The sequence below is a fragment of the Xyrauchen texanus genome, chromosome 28 (assembly GCF_025860055.1).
Source record: "Xyrauchen texanus isolate HMW12.3.18 chromosome 28, RBS_HiC_50CHRs, whole genome shotgun sequence".
In the NCBI taxonomy this organism is placed as follows: Eukaryota; Metazoa; Chordata; class Actinopteri; order Cypriniformes; family Catostomidae; genus Xyrauchen; species Xyrauchen texanus.
In genome coordinates, this window is record NC_068303.1 from 17173357 (window position 1) to 17195362 (window position 22006).

A 22006-nucleotide genomic window follows, 5' to 3' on the forward strand; every position below is an offset into this window, starting at 1 on the left:
ATTTTTGCTAGCCTGGATTATTGCAATTCCCTCTAAATACCAACACTTCCCTTGCAAGACTGCAAATGGTCCAGAATGCTGCAGACTTATGCAAGTTTCAATTGAAGTAGTCTTACCAAACTCTAGAATGAAACATTCACCAAATGTATTTCACTCTCAGGTAGAGCTGCCTCTGAGAAACAAGAAGATGGTGTTTCAGAAGCTCCTGTCAAAGCAACGTAAGCGTGCTGTGGTGGCTTGTTTCCGTATGGCACCACTCTACAATCTACCAAGGTATGTCCTTAGAAGCCCTTGTATTTGCTAGCAACTTTGGAATATTATTTTGATATAATCAGCTCAAACTGTTCTAACTCAATTTATATTTGCTTGGCTGACCAGTACACTCCCACATACTTATGAGGAAAGTTTCCTTGATAGCTAGTCCTTTTTCCCCCAAGTGCATCTGAATGCATTCTGTACTCTATTCCCTGTAGTGTCAAAAATATCCTATCTTTTTAAACTAATGTGTGTAATTTTGTTCTTTCTTGGATCTCAGCTTAATATGCAGTCAACTATAAGTAAGCTATTTGTAAAATTCTCTTATCATTTACGCTCCCTCTTGCCAGATCTATGACTTTCTTTCTTCTGCCGAACACAAAACAAACGTTTTTTAGAAGAATATCTCAGCACTGTTGGTCCTTTCAGTGCAAGTAAATGGTGGCCAGACAGTTGGAGCTCCAAAAATCACATAAAGGTAGCATAAATGTAATCCATCCAACTTCAGTGGTTTAATTTAAGTCTTCTGAAGCAATACAATCACTTTGGATGAAGAACAGATCAATATTTCAATACTTTTTTAACCATAAATCTCCACTTTCATTTTAACAATAATGTAAAAGTGAAAGTAGAGATTTATCGTAAAAAAAACAACCCCTATTAAATCACTTCTAAAGAGATATATTTAACCACTGGAGTCATATGGATTACTTTTATCCTGCCTTTTATGTGATTTTTGAAGCTTGAAATGTCTGGTCAACATTCACTTGAATTGTATAGACCTAAAGAGCTGAAATTTTCTTCTAAAATATTTTTTTTGTGTTCTGCAGAAGAAAGAGAGTCATACACATCTGGGATGACATGAGGCTGAGTAAATGAGAGAGTTTTCATTTTTGAGTGAACTCTCCCTTTAATCTAAAACTGTAACAACAGTGGCTCTGTGGTGCTATCAGTCATTCCTCCTGTATTTTCAGTGGCCCATTAAGCCTGACACAGCAATATTGTTTTATACAATGGTGTGAGTTTAGGGTGGGTTGTTTTGTTTGTACAACCAATGGAAAACAGTGGAGTTTTCTGGAATCTGTTTGAAAATAGCTTTCATTTTTTCGAATTCCATTCCGAAATTACACATATCAGTTTTAAGTGTGATGCAGTGTTTTAATTGAAGTCTTAATTGAAAGTGGAATTTCAACCTGGTGTTTCCATGCTCCTATTTTCCTCCTCCTAAAACCTATCCCTTTTTGTTGTCTCCATAACACACTTCAGATACAAAAATAATAATTACTTCCTGAACGGCTATCGGTATGTTTGGCTGGAAAAGGTGTACCAAACCTCCAGCTTTGACCGTCTGTTCTCCATGCTAACGGTAATGTGAGACTAAAAGAACTCATGTTCCCAACCACCTCCTCCTCCATTCTCCAAGCTAAGGACTGAGCACAAGCATACAGTTACTGCCGCAATTCTGAATGGTCACCTTGCGTTTCTACTGGTGCTCTTCACTTTAATGTAGGGATGTACATTTTCAGAGAGGGTGGAAGGTTCTTCACCTGAGATACTTTGAAACTATATACAGTGGCCCCTAAAAGTTTTTGGATACTTAAGCCACATGCATTATCTAACAAAATATCAAACCAAGTTGTATTTATTTTTAAGAAATGTAATACTTTCCATGCAAAACATTTCTTAAAAATAAGTTTGTATGGTTTCAAGCTTTAACCAAAATTGAATAATACTGTACATTTTCCAAAATTAAGACAAAAATATTTTGACACTTAGTTGGTTAAAAGTCATTTTAAAAATGGCTAAGAAATGTGTTTCTCTGTGAAAAGTTCTTGCATTATTTGTTTTGCTGATGCTAATTAGTTTGATATTTAGTATCTAATGCAGTGCAATTCTGACATTTTAGTTGTGTGACCAAATATTTTTAGGGGCGACTGTAAGACATTTTATAAGGTAAGGTGACTTTAAGTTGTTTAAAGAATTTGGTATCAAATGAAAAAGATTTGTTTCTGTTTCACAACGAACATATATATTGTAGCTGTGCTTTCATGGATTTCCTCATTAAGGTGACCAGTCAGATGAGGCCAAGGACTGTACATCTTCCTCTCACACCACAGAATGCACCTCCTTCCCTCATCTGCCTCTCCCTCCTGTCCTCTTAACCTCCCTCTCCCCCCCCCACTCCTCAGGCATCGCTCAATTAACCTGTTCCTCAATGGCTATCAGAGACTTTGGATAGAGACAGAGGAGAACTCCTTTGAGGAGAAGCTAGTGCAGGATCTGGCAGTAAGTACCGGGCTGGCATCAACACTGCCTCGTGTGCTGTGTGTGCCCGCTGGTGCCTTCTCGGCAGCCGAATGCTCTGCGGCCAGCACCATGCCCGCTCAAGTGTGGGAGCACGTCTCTGCCCGCCTCATGTACTCACCCTGGCCTGTGTTCAGCTCTGCTGGTTGCGTGACACACTACAGACCGAGGCACAGCAGGCAAGGCATGCATGAGTTTCGGCTGAGCCTCAGTCCTCACCATCTCACTAGAAAAGCGGTCTGTTTCAGCGCAGCCGTGGTAAGAGGGGCGGACGTTCCCTGCGACGCTCTGCTTTTGTCTTTGGGTGTCGTCTTTCTTTCGTAAGTCTCGTATGTTGTGAGAGTCGGTGGCATGTTCACCTCATCTAGAGATCATGTCTTTTAGAATCGACAAGTCGGTGGTTCTGAACAAATAGCGACTAATCAGTCTTAAGGAAGCCTTGTAAAATTAGACTGTTTTCATGTACACCTGGCACCGATTGGACACATTTCTTAGAGGGCTTTACATACGTTGTATTTTTGCGTTCAAAATTAGATAGACACTCGTGGCGAGACACTCAGTGCAAAACAGTGTGAGGCTAGATCCAACACAAAAACCAAATACGTCTGTTTGGTTGTAACTTTTCTAGTATTGTTTTACTATAAATCTGAAAAATCAAGACAAACAAGTCAACCTCACCAGTCAACTAGTCAGCTGATGGAAGTGACCCATTGTTACTGTAACCTTGTGCAAGCAGGTGAAATTTAAGATGCTCAAACAAGATGGACATTCTTTGAACTAAAAGTTGGTCAGTTTATAGCACAGACTGAATAAGTATATTTATATTTCCTTACTAAGTAAACCAAATATTACATGTAATTGGGTGCTCAGTGGAAAAATCCAGTGGAAAAACCTTTTAAATATGAAATATTTGTTAATGAATTTCATTACTTGCATCGATATATAAACTTAACACACACTGCAAAACCATTTCCATTGCCATGTTTCTGTGTGAATTTGCATGTATATCCTGAGCTGGTCATTGGTCTCTAAAGCACCTTCTCAGACCCCAGTGACCATGCTCAGTGAGAACACTGTGTCATCCAAACAAGTGTTTCTCAGCTGAGGCCCAGTGGATGTAAAGGATCCAAAAAAATGTAACCTAGTTATTGCAACACTTTTAATCCAACTTCCAATACATGTCACAGAGCAATATTTTTTTACCAGTTTTGTTGTTTAAAATTGGTTTCACAGGACCTGAACAGAGAGACACTGACCTTGATTACATTTAAGTGTGTCTTTGTGTAGAATAACTGCATGTCTCATTTGAATTTCAAGCCCCTTGTCTCAAAATTTTAGAGACGTAATGCTGAAAAATTACTTGAATGCATTGAAATGAAATGTGTTTATTTCATATAACCAAAGAGAACAACTTTAAAGGAATAGTTCACCCAAAAATGAAAATTCTCTTATCATTTACTCATCATTATGCCATCCCAAATGTGTATGACTTTCTTTCTTCAGCAGAACACAAATAATTTTTTTTAGAAGAATATCTCAGCTCCTTAGGTCCATACAATGCAAGTGAATGGGGTCCAACACTTTCAAGCTACAAAATGCACTTAAAGTCAGCATAAAAGTTGACTCTAGCAAGGTTTCCAGAGCAAGCAAATTGGCCCGGTTGCTAGGGAGGGTAGAGTCATATGGGGTAACCTCCTCGTGGTCACTATATTGTTGTTTGCTCTCGGTGGTGGTGAGTTGTGCGTGGATGCCGCAGAGAATAGCGCGAAGCCTCCACATGCGCTATGTCTCCTCGGTAACGCACTCAACAAGCCATGTGTTAAAATGCGCAGATTGACTGTCTCAAACATAGTTTCGTCCTCTGCCACCCGGATCGAGGCAGTCACTATGCCTCCACGAGGACTGAGCGCGCATTGGGAATAGGGCATTCCAAATTGGGGAGAAAAAGTTAGCAAAAAAGTAATCCATAAGACTCCAGTGGTTAAATCCATGTCTTCTGAAGTGATCCAATCAGTTTGGGGTGAGAACAGACCAAAATGTTGCTAAAATGTCACTATAAATCTTGACATATGCTGTATATTTTGTGATCATGATTTCAAGCTCGATTACACTTCTTAGTGCCATCTAGCACTCTAGCACATGCACCTGGACTAGGAAGTGTAATCGAGCTTGAAATCATGATCGTGCCAAGATATTGCAATGGCAAGATGTACAGTAAAAAAAAAAATGTAATACATTTTGGTCTGTTCTCATACAAAACCAACTGGATCACTTTAGAAGACATGGATTAAACCACTGGAATCTTATGGATTACTTTAATGCTGCCTGTATGTGCTTTTTGGAGCTTGAAAGTGTTGGACCACATTCACTTGCATTGTATAGACCCACAGAGCTGCAATATTCTTCTAAAACCTTAATTTGTGTTCTGCAGAAAAAAGAAAGTCATACACATCTGGGATAGCATGAGAGTGAGAGAATTTTCATTTTTGGGTGAACTACTGTATTCCTATAAGTGTTTTATGAGGTTGTGTAATAAATGTGATCTAATGTTTTGGTATGTGTCATGAAAGAGTTATAATGACAATGAGCATGGTTTGTGAGTGAGTGGGTTATTAAAGTGTGGCATTTATTACATATGCAAGATAACATGGTTTATTTTGATGTGAGAAAGGTAGTAAGTGTGCTTATAAGATGTTTACAAAGGATAACTACAAAACTACAGGACAATTGTTAAAGTAACTTTTTATAAACATTTTATAAAATTAAGAACAATTGTTCACCTTTGCTTGTACGAATGCTCATATGAGCAGAGTTAGAGAGAAAAAGAATGCTGGTGATAGAGAAGTGATTTCTTTATAACTTTAATGGCTCGTCCTGCAGAAAACACCCATGACTGTGGTAGATGAAGACGAGGAAGAGGAAGCTGATGTTCAGCCAGACCCTCTTCATCAGCTTATCCTTCACTTCAGTCACAATGCACTGACTGAGAGAAGGTGATGCATACATACATACATACATATAAGATGAAAAATTTTGAAGTAACCAAGACATTTTGTTTATAATAATAAATAGCTGACTTTTGTTTGTCTCATTGCCTTTCTAGTTTCCAAGAAGAGGATTCTCTGTATATAGCATATGCTGATATGATGGCAAAGGTATTTACTAATTTAAATCTTTACATTTATGTTGTAAATGTGATCTGAAGAGTCAGACATTAATAAAACTGCAAAGGATTGAAGAGGGTAAATATTTTACATTACAGAGCTGTGCTGAGAGTGAAGAAGAAGAAGAAGAAGAAGAAGAGGGAAAAGAAAAAACTTTTGAGGTATGATTGTGACGTACAGTAGGTACAGATTTAAATGTGATTTTTCTGTGCTTTTGTACTATCAAAATATTTTAGAACTATCAGTTTAAAGTTTTTGTCTTTTCTCACAGGAAAAAGAAATGGAGAAGCAGAAGATTCTGTACCAGCAGGCCAGACTTCATGCTCGTGGGGCTGCTGAAATGGTATTACAGATGATCAGTGCCAGTAAAGGTACATGTCTCTATTTCTGTTCCCCTTTTTATCTCTCTTCAGTCTAGAGTCATTGTCTTATATACATTCAGTATATAAATATTGCATTGCAGCACAACATGAAACTTGTTTGATTGCAGGCCGACTTGGTCCCATGGTGACTGGTACCCTTAAATTGGGCATTTCTATCCTAAATGGAGGCAATGTTCGTGTACAGCAGGTACAGCAGCTTGACATTTCTGTGATTTTTATTTTTCTCACACAGGTTATTGACACTTAGTTAATATGCTAATAATGCTTTATGTCTTTAGAAAATGCTGGATTATTTGAAAGAAAAACGAGATGCTGGCTTCTTTAAAAGTCTATCTGGACTAATGCAGTCTTGCAGGTGGGTGTAAATACGGACCTGCACTGATCACCCATTTTTTCCTGCAGCAATCATTACTTGAAACGCTATACCACTTACTTAGCACTTTATTACGTACTCTTATACACCTACTTATTCATGCATTATCTAATCAGCCAATCATGTGGCAGCAGTCCAATGCATAAAATCAGGCAGATACTGGTCAGGAACTTCAGTTAATACTCACAACAACCATCAGAATGGTGGAAAAATTCATCTTTGTGATTTCGACTTTGGTATGATTGTTGGTGCCAGACGAGCTGGTGTATTTCTGTAACTGCTGATCTCCTAGGATTTTCACGCACAACAGTCTGAAGAATTTACTCAGATCATTAAATTTACGCATTTAATGATGCCAAAAACACATCCAGTGAGTGCCAGTTCTGTGGACGGAAAGGCCTTGTTGATGAGAGAGGTCAACGGAGAATGGCCAGACTGGTTCGAGCTGACAGAAAGGCAGTAACAGTAACTCAGATAACCACTCTGTACAATTTGTTATGAGCAGAATAGCATCTCAGAATGCACAACACATCAAGCCTTGAGGTGGATGGGCTACAACAGCAGAAGACCATGTTGAGTTCCACTTCTGTCAGCCAAGATCTGAAAGCTGAGGCTGCTGTTGGCACAGGCTCACCAAAACTCAACAGTTGAAGACTAGAAAAAGCAGCCTGGTCTGATGAATCTTGAATTCTGCTGAGGCACACAGATGGTAGGGTCAGAATTTGGTGCCAACAGCATGAATCCATGGACCTAACCTGCCTAGGGTCAACAGTCCAGGCTGCTGGCTGTGGTGTAATGTGTGAGAAATATTTTCTTGGCCCGTAAATACCAATCAATCATCGCATGAATGCCACAGCCTATTTGAGTATTGTATCTGACAGTGCATTCCCTTCATGGCCAAAAATCTTCTAATGGCTACTTCCAGCATGATTATGCACCTTGTCACAAAGCAAAAGTCATCTCAAACTGGTTTCATGATCATAATGAGTTCACTGTTCTTCAGTGGCTTTCCAGTCACCGAATCTGAATCCAATAGAACACCTTTGAGATATGGTAGAATGGGAGATTCGCAGCATGGATGTGCAGCTGACAAATCTGCAAAAATTACATGATGCAATCATGTCAACAAAGACCAGAATCTCAAAGGAATATTTCCAACATTTTGTGGAATCCATGCCATGAAGAATTGAGTCTGTTTTGAGAGCAAAGGGAGGCCCTACCCAGTATTAGTAAAGTGTTTTTAATAAAGTGCTCAGTGAGTGTAAATGTTAATGTGACTGTTTCTCTGTATCTCTCGCAGTGTGCTGGATTTGAATGCATTTGAAAGGCAAAATAAGGCAGAGAGTCTTGGAATGGTGACTGAAGAGGGGTCAGGTAAGCCAACAACTTATTCTGTTATTTTTCTATCTGCATTGATAATGAACAGAAAGTCTTTTTGACAATATCTGCATCATCCTTCCCCCACCCTTACACTTAATTAAAGACTTAAAGTTGAAGTGTGTAATTTCTGCATCACCAAACAAATTACAAAAAATAATGACTTTTGCAATAAAATTTTAAATAAAGATGTTTATCATTGGCTGAACAGATAGTTCATTCAGACAAACTTACACTATTGTTTGAGCTAATATTGCTTTGTCGGGGAGGTTGGGATGCTCAAACAAACAGAAGAATGTTTTGATTGCACCACAGAGCCAGTGTTTATGCATTTTTGAGAAACATCCAATGAATGGCTTACTTGTAGGATAGAAGTATTTTAATATTGAATAAATTACACACATCACCTTTCATTTTTGTGTTTAAACATAAGAGAATTTGCTTCTTTTCAGTACTGTTTGAAATTTGTATAGATTTTTCCATGGTATTGTGGTTCCTGTGCCATAATATCTTATTGAACGGCACAATTAATGCGTGTGTATGGAGTTACTGGAACAATAGAAGCTGCAGTATTCTAATCATGCAATATCAAGTCTATTAGTTTCATCTGCAGTTTTTGTTGTCAGTTGGTGTCTATGTGTTGTCTAACATTTAGTTTTGTTGTCCAGTCGTTAAAAGGCTTAATCTTAAAGGTGAAATTAAGTGACTGGTGTTATGATGAAGTCACTTAATTGAAGATACATGAATATAAATGTCTAAAGAGTAATGTTTTCTTTTTCATTCAAACCATAAATTAAGCTTAATTTCACACTCTTTATTAAGGGTGAACAAAGTAAAATATCCTGACCTTGTTGAAAATGTGCATCGCTGTTGAAAGTAGAAGGTAGACGTGACTAAGTTGAAACATAATTCGTATTTTTTTTGGGGGGGGGGGTTATTTTATTAGTTTTGTGATTCAACCCACTGTTTTGGTATCAGTACTAATATCTTTAATTACTTAAGCCTTGCCCAATTCCTATGAATACTATGCTATACACCGATCAGCCACAACATTAAAACCACCTGCCCAATATTGTGTAGGTCCCCCTCGTGCTGCTAAATCAGTGCCAACCTGCATCTCAGAATAGCATTCAGAGATGATATTCTTCTCACCACAATTGTACAGAGTGATTATCTGAGTTATCATAGACTTTGTCAGTTCGAACTAGTCTGGCCATTTTTTGTTGACCTCTCTCATCAACAAGGCATTTCCGTCCACAGAACTGACTCTCACTGTTTTTTTGTTTTTGTTTCTGGCACCATTCTAAGTAAACTTTAGAGACTGTTGTGTGTGAAAATCCCAGGATTTTTTACAGAAATACACATACCAGCTAATCTGGCACCAACAATGATACTACGGTAAAAATATCAAATTTTTCCTCATTCCGATGGATGATGTGAACATTAACTGAAGCTCCTGACCTGTATCTGAATGATTTTATTCACTGCACTGCTGCCACATGATTGGCAGATTAGATTATCACATGGATGATTGTTGGTGCCTGACGGGCTGGTTTGAGTATTTCTGTAACTGCTGATCTCTTGGGATTTTCACATAATAGTCTCTAGAATTTACTCCGAATGTTACCATAAAAACCCCAAAACATCTAGTAAGCGGCAGTTCTGCAGATTGAAACTCCTTGTTGATGAGAGATGTCAACAGAGAATGGCCAGACTGGTTCAAACTGACAAAGTCTACGGTAACTCTAAGATAAGATCCCACTGTCTAAGATAACTTCTCTGTACAATTGTGGTGAGAAGAATAGCATCTCAGAACAGAAAAACAGAACTGTTTTGGCGGCATGAGGGGGACCTACACAATATTAGGCAGGTGGTTTTAATGCTGTGGCTGATCAGTGTATATGTGGTCCAGTCACAATGTTGTTGTAATGTATTGCATTAATCTAATGAAAAACTAAAGGTCTTACATTCCATTTAACATGCCTGAAATCTGTCTGTCTACACCTTGTAACTGCATGTCCATTCTCTCACTAAAAGACTAGTCTTATTTCTTTCTGAAATTCAGTCTCTTTCCATTTGCTTATGTCTGCTCTCTTTGTTTGTCTTCTATCATTTTAAACTGGATTGCAGTCAACATGCGTGATCGGGGTAAATACAGTTTAGCTACTCCTCATATCGCAATGCTATCCCATGGCATGTCGCCATTCCTAGAAACATTGTTCCCTCTCCCCTGCTACTAACGTTACGAATGCACTATCCTCAGTGCTGGCTTGTAGAGACTAATGCATGCTGACACACAGAATTAAGACAGAACTACTAACTAAGCCAGGCTCATTTACCTCATTCCCTTTACTAAACTAAATCTTGTTCACTGAATGGGAAGATTTTGTTTTCCGTGTGAACGTTACAAAGCATCTGTAGTCAAACTTTGTTGAAAAATATTAATATATGTTAAACGAGGTGTACATTGAGCTAAAGACCAGCCTACAGCTACAAAATGAGTAAAGAGCTTTGCCATGCTGTGAAGCTATTTCACAAAGCTGGTTCCTTACATGACTAACTTTCACAAGTATGTATGAATTATGAAAGTATAATTTCTGAATATATGATTCTATTACAGTCAGTTGTAATAGAATTACACAGTTTTGTAACAGTCAGTTACACAGTTTTTATATCCTGCATATAATATACACAGTCCTTGTGAAAGTTACCTTTGCTAACCCAGCTTCTTGAAATCTCTGTCATTCTGTGTAATAATCTTAAAGCTTTTCTTTTTCCAGTCAGCTCTTGGGATGCAGTTGTGAGCCTTCCTCATCCTAAGTGAAGCAAGCTCCCAAAATATGTGCTAGTCACCTGCTTGCTTGAGACTGATGAAAATAAGTTGCTTAGCTCTACAAAATTATCCATAAATAGGTTGATCACATTCCACTTTAATGTTTTAAGGTTCCAAAGTACTTCAAAATGATGACTTCACAAAGGATCTATTCAGGTTTTTGCAACTTCTGTGTGAGGGCCACAATAATGGTAAGACTCTTTGTCAGAATCAAGATTTGCAAAGGAAAACTCGCCATTTAAAAATGCTTTTAGTGACTCTTTAACTTGTGCATTTTAAATGCCCTCAACAGATTTCCAAAACTTCCTGCGAACCCAGACTGGGAACACTACTACAGTCAACATCATCATAAGCACTGTGGACTACCTATTACGCCTTCAAGTAACACATAAACTAAATGCATACATGCATTTGGAATCAACCAAAACATTGAATACACATGAATCTTCTCAACATCAGTCTTAGGAAATGGAAATATTTTTTTTCATCACCAGGAATCCATAAGCGATTTTTACTGGTATTACTCTGGGAAAGATGTCATGGATGAGGCTGGGCAACTTAACTTCTCCAAAGCTTTAGCAGTAGCCAAACAAATCTTTAACTCACTCACTGAGTATATCCAGGTAATGAATGTGCTCTATTCTCCAGCTATACATTGTATGACGCACTAGTGCACTATATTAGAGATCTATGGGCCTCATTGCATTTCATAATAGTTGTATTAACTTTTTCAAATACAATATTTCCTTTTTTTAGGGCCCTTGCATTGGGAATCAGCAAAGTTTGGCACACAGCAGGTTGTGGGATGCAGTGGTTGGGTTCCTGCATGTTTTTGCCAATATGCAAATGAAACTGTCTCAGGTAACCAGTGATGACACTTTTAATGTCTAGCTTTTATCAAAGATGATGTCTCTGAAGACACTGAAGTTCAATCAAAATGCATTACTTTTCTTATGCAGGATTCTAGTCAAATCGAGCTGTTGAAGGAACTGATGGACTTGCAGAAGGACATGGTGGTCATGATGTTATCTCTTCTAGAGGGTAAGAGTTTTTTGTCTTTTAAATATCAGAGAGGAAATAGTAATGGTTTCAGTTAACTGCATGTTATTCTTTGCACACAGGTAATGTGGTGAATGGAACTATCGGTAAGCAGATGGTGGACACATTAGTGGAGTCCTCAGGCAATGTGGAAATGATCCTTAAGTTCTTCGACATGTTCCTCAAACTGAAGAACTTAACTACATCTGATAACTTCAAGGAGTATGACCCAGACTGTAAAGGCGTTATATCCAAGAAGGATTTCCATAAGTCTATGGAGAGCCAAAAGCAATACACACAGTCTGAGATTGAGTTTCTTCTCTCCTGCGTTGAGGCAGATGAAAATGACATGTTTAATTATGCTGAGTTTGTGGAACGCTTCCATGAACCGGCCAAGGACATTGGCTTTAATGTGGCTGTGCTGCTCACAAACCTATCAGAACACATGCCCAACGACTCACGCCTATCCACTTTCTTAGACCTGGCTGAAAGTGTCCTCATCTACTTTGAACCATTCCTGGGCCGTATTGAAATCATGGGTGGTGCTAAGAGGATTGAAAGGGTTTACTTTGAGATCAGTGAGTCGAGCAGAACCCAATGGGAGAAGCCTCAAGTCAAAGAATCCAAAAGACAGTTCATCTTCGATGTGGTCAATGAGGGTGGTGAGAGCGAGAAGATGGAGTTATTTGTGAACTTCTGTGAAGACACAATCTTTGAAATGCAGCTCGCTTCTCAGATATCTGAGCCAGACATTGTAGAACGACCTGAGGAGGATGAAGACGAAGAATTGCAAAGCTTTCTTGAAGGATTGACTGAGGAGGAAGATGCCTCTCTCGAGTCTGCATCGGCATTTACAGCAGCTTGTGCCTCTGTCAAGAAGAGCGTGGCTAATTTCCGTCAAATGCTGACTTTGAAGAGCATGCGCAAACAGTTTAAAAAATTCAGAAAACTGACCATCAGGGAAATGATCACAGGGTTCTTTCTGTTCTTCTGGAGGCTCTTTACCGGGTTCTTCAAAGGCATTTTCAGCATTATCTTTGGATTCTTCCATATTATTTGGTCCTCCATGTTTGGAGGAGGTCTTGTAGAGGGGGCTAAGAACATAAAAGTGACAGATATTTTGGGTAATATGCCTGATCCTACACAATTCGGAATCCATTGCGATGTACTGGAAGCAGAAAAAACAGAAAGCAACGAGCTAGTGGTGTCTCCAGATATGGTACAAATCACTGGTGCTGTTCCTGAGAAGCTGGAGACTGATGTGATCATGGATCTCATGACAACAGCTGGGAAGAAAGAGGGGAAGCATGGGGCAGAACCTGGTCTAGGTGATGTCTGTGAGGTTATGACTGAGGCCTGTGCCCCAGTTGAGAAAAAGAAGAGCCAGGTTTGTGTCTATAAGGGGTTGCAACGACTTGCCGATAAACATGGCGACTATTGGATTAGCCACTAGTTTTACTAATTGAATGCGCTAAATATCACATCATCCGCGAAAACATATGCTGATGCATAGGGGTGGGTAAAAATACAGATTTTCTGATACATCAAGATCTTCATTTGAATTTGACCTTGATTATTAAATCCCAAAATCTATCTTGCATTAGCAACCAAATTTACAATTACAATTATATTTAATTCTAATAATGCATGGCACAGATTAGATAAAACCATCTGAGTCCTCTCTTGTTAACATGCTCTCATCTACAGATGCTCTATATAGAAATGCTGGTTTTGTTAATGAGTACCGGTTATAGCTTGTTCAACAAATCAATGTAAATACATGTAAATAGTACAAATTATGCAAATAAACAATAAACATGTAGCAAAAAATTATATATAAGCCAAAATGTGACCAAAATGATGAAAAATGAATAAAGTATAATTAGTCAAATTATAATTTTTGTAATGTAACTTGTTAGAAGGCCTGAATCGAGACCTTGTGTACTGGAATCTAATTTAGAAATCTGTATCAATACCCAGCCCTACTGATGCAAGTGAATACACTGGACACCGGAAAATGAAAACAGACTTCCGTTATAAATCATGGAACACATCTGTGTTCAGGAAAAAGGTGGATACATGACAGCATGAGGAAAATTAATCCATAGAGAAACTGCATCCCATAAATGGCAAGCAAAATTTGTGTAGCCGCACATTCAGTAAAACATTTAAGTGAAAACTGGTGTGCTATTTTTCTTTCTTGCATTTACACAATTTCGTCAAGAAAATGCAACAATGGCAGACATCATTTGGAATTATCTGTCAATGCCTTTTAAAATTCAGTAAAAAAACATTTTTTAACGCAACCTCTGATTTCTTCACATTTTGACCCATCGGCTAGCTGACTATTTTTCTGGATGACTAGTCAACTAGTAACAACAAGTTGTCATGCATGCCCTATTATCTTTCCTTGTTATATTTTATTAGATGTCATAGACGTTTCATGTAATTTTGTACTGTTTTAAGGGGAAAAGGCAATAGATTTCAAACAGTAAATCGTTTATTTTTATTACACAGAAAGTAGCTGCTGAGAAGCCAGAGTCAGAGACAGAGAAAGCAGAGTAAGTTATGTCTGTTGTATTTAGATGTTGTTTTTGGTCATTTCTTTGTCAGTTTGTGATGATATACCGATGATTTATAGCACAGAGAATCAGGAGAAAGAAGACAAGGCTAAAGAGGAAACACCTGAGGAATCAGCAGAAGCAAAACCCTCTCCAAGATCCAAACGTGGATCACCAAAAGAACAATCTCAAGCATACATGGCTAGCTTCTTTGCTGGACTTGAAGTCTATAAAACCAAAATGCTTGTGAGTTTTAGTTACATTTTGGCCTGTAGGAAAGTCATTTGTTTAATTGGAAAGATGAATATCATTTTATCACCAAAAACGTATTATTATTATTATTATTTTTTTTTTTTCAGAACTACCTGGCTCGTAATTTCTACAACCTTCGTTTTCTGGCTCTGTTTGTGGCCTTTGCCATCAACTTCATCCTGCTCTTTTACAAGGTGTCTTGTAGATATATCCATTTTCTATCAAATTTAAGGCCACGTCCACACTAATGTTTTTGAAAATGCATTGACTTTGCTACATTTACACTTCTCATCCACACTGGAACGGTGATTTCCTCCACTAAAACAGACCTGAAAACATTCACCATAACCATCGATGACCGTTTTCACACATTTTGAATCACCTATTTTGTAAAAAATACTTTCTAACAAGTTTAAATATTGGCATTCTCTAAAGGTCACTGGAGAATATGATGACGAGGAGGAGGAGGGATCCTGGGGTGGTGAAGATGATGAGGGTGATGAAGATGATGATGAAAGCATGGAATACTTCGTTCTTCAGGAGAGCACTGGCTATATGGCACCCACTTTGACTTTCTTGGCTATAATGCACACGGTCATCTCCTTTCTCTGTGTCATTGGATATTACTGCCTCAAGGTTTATCGTGATTACATTCCTAGTTTATTTATCTGGATTAACGGTGTGTCAAAGCCAGCTGCTGCTTAACAGTGTTGCTAATGTAACCTTGTCCTCTCCTCTCTGCAGGTTCCTTTAGTCGTTTTTAAGCGAGAGAAAGAGATCGCTAGGAAGCTTGAGTTTGATGGTTTGTATATCACTGAGCAGCCGTCCGATGATGACATCAAAGGACAGTGGGATCGTTTGGTTATTGCAACACCGTAAGAAGCCCTTCATATTCTATTTCATTCATTCTCACTTCTTAATGCTGGAATCACATTACATTAAAGGAATTGTTTATGGAAAATATTGACCTAATTTTGGTGTTCATGAGCAAGGTCAGAAATTGAGGAGTGCTCTGGTCAAAAAAGCCACAGAAAGTGACAAAAATGGCTCCAAAATTCTAAATGTAGGAGTAAAATCTTTTATTTGTAATATCTGGTCTAGTCTTATTATAAGCCTAGTTATACACATTATCAAATAAATTATGTTTTGATGTTGATTTAATTTTATGGCTATGAGGTAATATATTCTCAATCTAATTATTAAGATTGAGAAATTGTGTTGATGAAATAATAAAAATCAAATATTTAAATAAAAGATGGACACTTTAAATGTATATAATAGTGTTAAATAAATTTAAAAGATATAATATGAAACTTAATATTAATATTATATATATATATATATATATATATATATATATATATATATATATATATATATATATATATATATATATATAAATGTTTAAACAAAATGTCCCAGATAAATATTTTCCTGAAAGGTTCCTTATTTAAAAAGTTTTACTTCTAAAAAAAATGTATAATTATTTTGAAATGTGTATAAAATGTGAGATGAAGAGTCATATCAGTAATCTTATAAAAGCTCTTTTATTCTACATGGGGCAGGGAGCCTCATGGGAGCAGCCATGTTAGCATCACATGACCAGCTGAATACTACTCGCTTAATCTCAGTAACTGTGCTGTTATAATCAAATTAGTTAACATGATTAAATAATTCCTGGCTAACTGTGCATAGTGAATTTCTACAATGGCATTGGTAACTGAAAACTACTGTTTGAATGATGCAGCATCCAGGCCACTAGGTGTCAGTGTAAGACAATGTAAGCCACTTAACGTACTTAAAAAAGAAAAAATTACTGAGTGCACCTTTAATGTAAAAGTTCGTTTATAACACTGTTATGAGAGATGGTTTTTCTAAATTGGCTCACAAGCAAGTCACATAGACTACTTTTATAATATGTTTGGGTCCTTTTTTAAAAACTATTAAAAAAATGTAAATAGATGTAAAATGTAGTTTCCTGTCATCATTCTTTGAATGCATCCATTATTTCAATATCATGGGCTTTTAGTACTTAGAAATAATTTTGCCGATCTTGCAGGTCCTTCCCTAACAATTACTGGGACAAATTTGTGAAGAGGAAGGTAAGCAAAATCCCAGTAAACTCTACCTGTTACCAATTGATGGCACTTCTATTCAGTGGAATGTCCATTCTCCTCTTTAGGTCATTAATAAATATGGTGACTTGTATGGGGCTGAGCGCATAGCTGAACTTCTGGGTTTGGATAAGAGTGCTCTGGACTTTGATCCAACTGAGGAGGCTGTGGTGAAGGAAGCCTCCCTGCTGTCCTGGTGAGTCAAAGTAACCTGAAAGCATTTACTTAGAGCCTTACAAACCCCATGAAATCAAGATTGGAGTTTTGTGGCTTTTAGTCAATGTCTGTTAGCATTTATGCCATCTATATTCTAGTATACTCCTAAAATTTTACTTTTAGCAAATACACAAGCATTTAAAATGTACAGGCTTTCCTACAGGGAAAAAGGACCAAAAATATGTATTTAGTCTTGCTGTCATGGCCATATTCAAATTTTTGTTTAATAAAAGGCTTTTTGTGGGAATGAATATGCCCCTTCCCCTAATACCACCTTAAAACAATGAACAAGAACTCTTCATTATGTACCTCCCCAAATTCATGTTTCAAAAGAAAATACATCAGCACAGGGATCATGACTATTTTGTTTTTTAATTCCAGGTTGAGCTCTATTGATACCAAGTACCACATCTGGAAAATGGGAGTGGTGCTAACTGACAATGTGAGTACGCTCAGATTCAAATATATTAGGAAGATTGTCTTTTAGATGAACACTGTTCTGGACAATGCAACCTTTTGTCTTTCATTTCAGTCTTTCCTCTACCTGATCTGGTACACCACTATGTCTATTCTTGGACATTACAATAACTTCTTCTTTGCTGCTCATTTGCTGGATATAGCCATGGGCTTCAAGACTTTGAGAACCATTCTCTCTTCTGTAACTCACAATGGCAAGCAGGCAAGTCTCATCCACCAGGGGGTGACTGTAGCACAGTTTTACCACAAAGCGCTGTTCCTTGTAATTTTAGTATAATTTAATACTGTCAACATTTGAATAGTTGGTGTTGACCGTGGGCCTCCTGGCAGTCGTGGTCTACCTGTACACCGTGGTGGCCTTTAACTTTTTCCGCAAGTTCTACAACAAGAGTGAGGATGAGGATGCGCCTGACATGAAGTGTGATGATATGATGACTGTGAGTTCAGCTTCTCATTTTGAAAATAATCTCTTGGCTTAAATCAGAATGTTTAAAGACAACATATATTTTTTTACATAAATTGCAAAAAAGAATTACTGTTCTCAAAAATTCTTCCATTTTTTGACCAAACAGATATTCTTGACCCAAACTCATACCACTGGTTGAGCCAATGGATGCATTTAGATGCACAATCTTACACTGATTATGCTTTATAAAATGACAATGTGGATTGTCATGTAAACACCTTTTTTGTATGCTTTTATTGGAAAAAGGTCATAAATGGCTTACTGTTATGTCCATCCCAAGAGTCACCTAAACTGATCACAGTCCCATTTGGGGTCACAGAAATGACACACTTTAACTTATTGTTAAGAAACAGTATAAAGCAATGGCTAATTCAGTAAACAAATACAAACAAAATATAAAATCAAATAATTTCCATTTCTCCACAGTGCTACCTTTTCCACATGTACGTGGGTGTAAGAGCTGGTGGTGGCATCGGTGATGAAATCGAGGACCCAGCCGGTGACCCATCCGAGCTCTACCGTATTCTGTTTGATATCACCTTCTTTTTCTTCGTCATCGTCATTCTGTTGGCCATCATTCAGGGTACTGCACTGATTAACATGCCCAATTAAACTCTATATCAATACTGGTCTTACATAGCAACAAGAACCAACAAGTAACAAGTATACCCAACTATACATAACCTCATAGCCAATAACTTCTATGTTTAGAATACAAACAAAATGGTCAAGGGTCTTTATCTGTACTCTGTATGCTTTTATTTACAAACCAGGTTTGATCATTGATGCCTTTGGCGAGTTGAGAGACCAGCAGGAGCAGGTGAAAGAGGACATGGAGGTAAGTGATTGTTGCCACATGTTCTCCAAGGAGGTCTAAAAAGAGCACAGTTTGTTCATGTTGAAACTGTATGTCTTTTCATCCAGACAAAATGCTTCATCTGTGGAATCGGGAATGACTATTTTGACAGAACCCCGCATGGATTTGAGACCCATACCTTACAAGAGCACAATCTGGCCAACTATTTGTGAGTAAACATTCTATCTAACTTGCTGTAAGTAACAAAAAAGGTTTTATATTATTTTAATGCATCTGAATGTTCAAATATTCTTTTTAAACAGATTCTTCCTGATGTATCTTATCAACAAAGATGAGACTGAACACACTGGTCAGGTAATCTATGAACACACCCCCAAAAATAATGACTGAGAATTTTAGGGAAGGAATTGTAAATAATTAAACATTTCCAGTTCAGGGGCTGTATTAATGGAAATGCTCTTTAAATATTTTTTTTCAATTTTTAGAATATAAGAAGTTTAAAAAGAATGTTACTAAGGGAAATTCATGAAGATCATTAATCAGAAGCCGATAAAATAATAATTTGAAAGTAGTAGTTAAGTCTTTTCATTAATGACATGGATTTTTTTTTTTAAATGTTCCGTAAGGTTCACTTATAAAATTAGTAAAGTCATATATTTGTAAAACATGATCATTTTCCACCCTCATTCTGAATGCTGTCAAAAGTTTTTGGGGTTCTTAAAGTCCTTTAAGACTTGACAGTAAACGCCCACTGTTGTGACTGGCTCTCTGCTCTTAACTGATGTGGGTAGGGTTGCACAAGTTCTCATGTTAGGTGGGACGTAAAGTTCACACTAAGGGCTTAGTAACTACTAGTTAGATTGTAAATAAGTCAGTGCTTAATTAGACAAAAAAATAGACATTTATTCATTTTAATATCTTATATCATACAAGTTGAAACTTGACACCATACACCGAAAAGTGCAACGTTAGATTGGGTTCATGCTGAAGAGGTACGTTTTTGACATAATGCATTCTCCATAAATGTAAACGAGTATAGATGCCAACCTCATCATTGATGTCATTAAATGTCTGCTTTTTTATTCCATTTGTTACTCCTGGTCGGAGGCTTCCATAAATACTGTATTTAGTTCATTCGTAGTAGGGTTACATCCTACCTAAGTTTAATGGTGCAATGCTCTAATATTTAGTAGTGTGTAAATTGTGACTTAGTGCCCATTTACACCAAAACTAGGCTAAGTTGTAACATACGTATAGCTGGTGCAACTGGCCCCTGCTCTCTTTACTTGCCATCTTACTACTCACCGCTACTGGGTGGGCTACAGAAGTGATTAAAGGTAAAGCAGGCATTGATGTGGTGTGTATGGGGGTCAGATGCACATTTCTACCACAGTGTGACATTTGGAGGAAGTAGAGAATGAGTCGTTCTGGCAGCTTGGTTTCAACAAATGCTCTGTTTGCAGTGAGGAGGAATTTTTGAGTTTTGGAACTTACAGTATGTTTTTATAGTACAACGACCTGTTATTTGTCAAAAGGTCATGAAAAATTGTATTCCTCATGTCATGACCCCTGTAAGAAGGATTTTATTCATAGGAATGTTTCGTGAATCAGGCCTGTTTTTGATTCTATTTAAAGATGCCCCCCACCAAAAATTGGTCTCATTGTTGTTACTTGTCACCTCTGAATAGCAGTGCAGGAAACACCGTCAGAGTATTGTATTCACACAAATAGAGGAAGAATTAACAAACATCATGAAAATTGTTCAGTTCTAATCTGTAGATTTTTTTATGAAAGCAGTTCTAGATTCCAACCCTAAAAAAATTGTTGGCTGATTATTTACTGTGTGATCTAATACACTTCACAAACTTTGTCTACTGTCCTGTTTTTTTACAGGAGTCGTTTGTCTGGAAGATGTATCAGGAAAGGTGTTGGGATTTCTTCCCTGCTGGAGACTGTTTCCGGAAGCAATATGAGGACCTGCTGGGCTAGATGACATGTTGTTGCTCTCAGTCCGAATATAAGAGAAATTACAATCACCATCCTGCACAAAATTCTAAAATGTACACGACTTGTTTAGGCTAGACACAACATCCTAAACTAGCACTCATCAAATGCTGCATTACCAGTTTATCCAATCACTCGAAACCTCAGCTGTTTCTACACCAGATATGACAGCAACATATCGAGAACTCATTGTTATCAAACCAAAAATGTGAACTTAAGTACAACATTAAAAACATTAAAACCTGCCAAAACACCATGCTTGATCCTTAAAACAAAAAAACATAGTAAATTGACATATTGCCTCATTTGCTTATCTCACAAATGCACATTAAGTTGTGAGATGAGATGTTACCTTATGTATGTTTTTAATGCATTGAATGAATGTCTACACAAATATGCACAAGAATACCTTCTCAGTATTCAGTGCCAAACAAGATTTATGCCTGTCTGATTATAAAATGACTATAACGAATGTGCAATGCCTTCAAGGACGGTAATATGACTGGTGGAATGAGAACTAACATCGATCATCTTCTAGACCACTAGATGTTTCTCATACATAAAAGTGCCTTATGACGAGAAACTATGCAAACATTTTGTTCCTTCCTGTATGTTTTGCAAGTTATCATTTTAGTTTTGATTGGATTTCACTAAGAGTCTCACCATGGTTAATAGTTTTGTAGCTTTAGTTGATGTTAATACGAGAATAGAGATTATCACTGCATAAGTTTGGATAAGGTTGTTGCGAAACCATGATTGCCTGCACATTTACGCAACACAATTGCTAATCAAAAGGAGCATCTACATTGGATGACAAAACAGTAAAAAAAATTTGAACTAAAGTCAATACTGTATTGCCATTTGTATGTATGTAATCGCTTTGGTGATTTGCATTTCTTTTGGGGAGGGGGGAAAGAAAATAAAGTAGCTAATGCAATAATTCCCAGCTGTCATTGACTGCATTTAATCTCAATCTAAAGAGTGAAATGATTGAGTGAGCATATGACGGATCCCTTTCATGGTAGGTTTTAACTGTTGCATTGCCTCACATCATCATTTTTAGAAGTAACCCATGCATGGAACATGTTTTTATACTTGATGACTGAAAATCACAATAATGGTGACAACCAAAAACAACATATTAAGTATAAGATGAGCTCTGAATAATCACAAAATGACAAATAACTGAAAGCTATAACAAATAAAATAACAGCAGCGTACATAAAATCTGCAAACAGTAAAGCTATGAGCAGTGCATAGTCATTTGCATCATTTATTCATAACGAAGGGAGCTGAAGTGTGGCTTGCTGAATAATGTTCATGCCTGATAAAAATTCAGAAAATAAGTCATTAAAAATATTACTTTGTGGCT

The 22006-nt window shown here is 37.3% G+C and overlaps 1 protein-coding gene across 2 annotated transcripts in view; it reads left to right on the forward strand.

The window, feature by feature from the left end:
* ryr3 (ryanodine receptor 3) overlaps nucleotides 1-21576 on the forward strand; it is a 124417-nt gene extending 102841 nt beyond the window's left edge. Inside the window, exons 72-102 of one of the 2 annotated variants that reach the window (XM_052095391.1) lie at nucleotides 161-273; nucleotides 2445-2541; nucleotides 5440-5552; nucleotides 5663-5714; nucleotides 5822-5884; nucleotides 5995-6094; nucleotides 6214-6293; nucleotides 6385-6461; nucleotides 7780-7853; nucleotides 9987-10004; nucleotides 10800-10880; nucleotides 10982-11070; nucleotides 11184-11312; nucleotides 11446-11550; nucleotides 11649-11730; nucleotides 11811-13114; nucleotides 14245-14288; nucleotides 14369-14534; nucleotides 14648-14734; nucleotides 14976-15176; nucleotides 15285-15415; nucleotides 16600-16642; nucleotides 16723-16850; nucleotides 17252-17312; nucleotides 17403-17549; nucleotides 17650-17784; nucleotides 18240-18396; nucleotides 18587-18651; nucleotides 18738-18838; nucleotides 18933-18984; nucleotides 20524-21576. In XM_052095391.1, the coding sequence (XP_051951351.1) occupies nucleotides 161-273; nucleotides 2445-2541; nucleotides 5440-5552; nucleotides 5663-5714; nucleotides 5822-5884; nucleotides 5995-6094; nucleotides 6214-6293; nucleotides 6385-6461; nucleotides 7780-7853; nucleotides 9987-10004; nucleotides 10800-10880; nucleotides 10982-11070; nucleotides 11184-11312; nucleotides 11446-11550; nucleotides 11649-11730; nucleotides 11811-13114; nucleotides 14245-14288; nucleotides 14369-14534; nucleotides 14648-14734; nucleotides 14976-15176; nucleotides 15285-15415; nucleotides 16600-16642; nucleotides 16723-16850; nucleotides 17252-17312; nucleotides 17403-17549; nucleotides 17650-17784; nucleotides 18240-18396; nucleotides 18587-18651; nucleotides 18738-18838; nucleotides 18933-18984; nucleotides 20524-20619 (4191 nt within the window). In that variant the 3' untranslated portion in view covers nucleotides 20620-21576. The remainder of the gene's footprint in view (nucleotides 1-160; nucleotides 274-2444; nucleotides 2542-5439; nucleotides 5553-5662; nucleotides 5715-5821; nucleotides 5885-5994; nucleotides 6095-6213; nucleotides 6294-6384; nucleotides 6462-7779; nucleotides 7854-9986; nucleotides 10005-10799; nucleotides 10881-10981; nucleotides 11071-11183; nucleotides 11313-11445; nucleotides 11551-11648; nucleotides 11731-11810; nucleotides 13115-14244; nucleotides 14289-14368; nucleotides 14535-14647; nucleotides 14735-14975; nucleotides 15177-15284; nucleotides 15416-16599; nucleotides 16643-16722; nucleotides 16851-17251; nucleotides 17313-17402; nucleotides 17550-17649; nucleotides 17785-18239; nucleotides 18397-18586; nucleotides 18652-18737; nucleotides 18839-18932; nucleotides 18985-20523) is intronic. The other variant, XM_052095392.1, reaches the window with a different exon arrangement.
* Nucleotides 21577-22006: the final 430 nt, after the last annotated feature.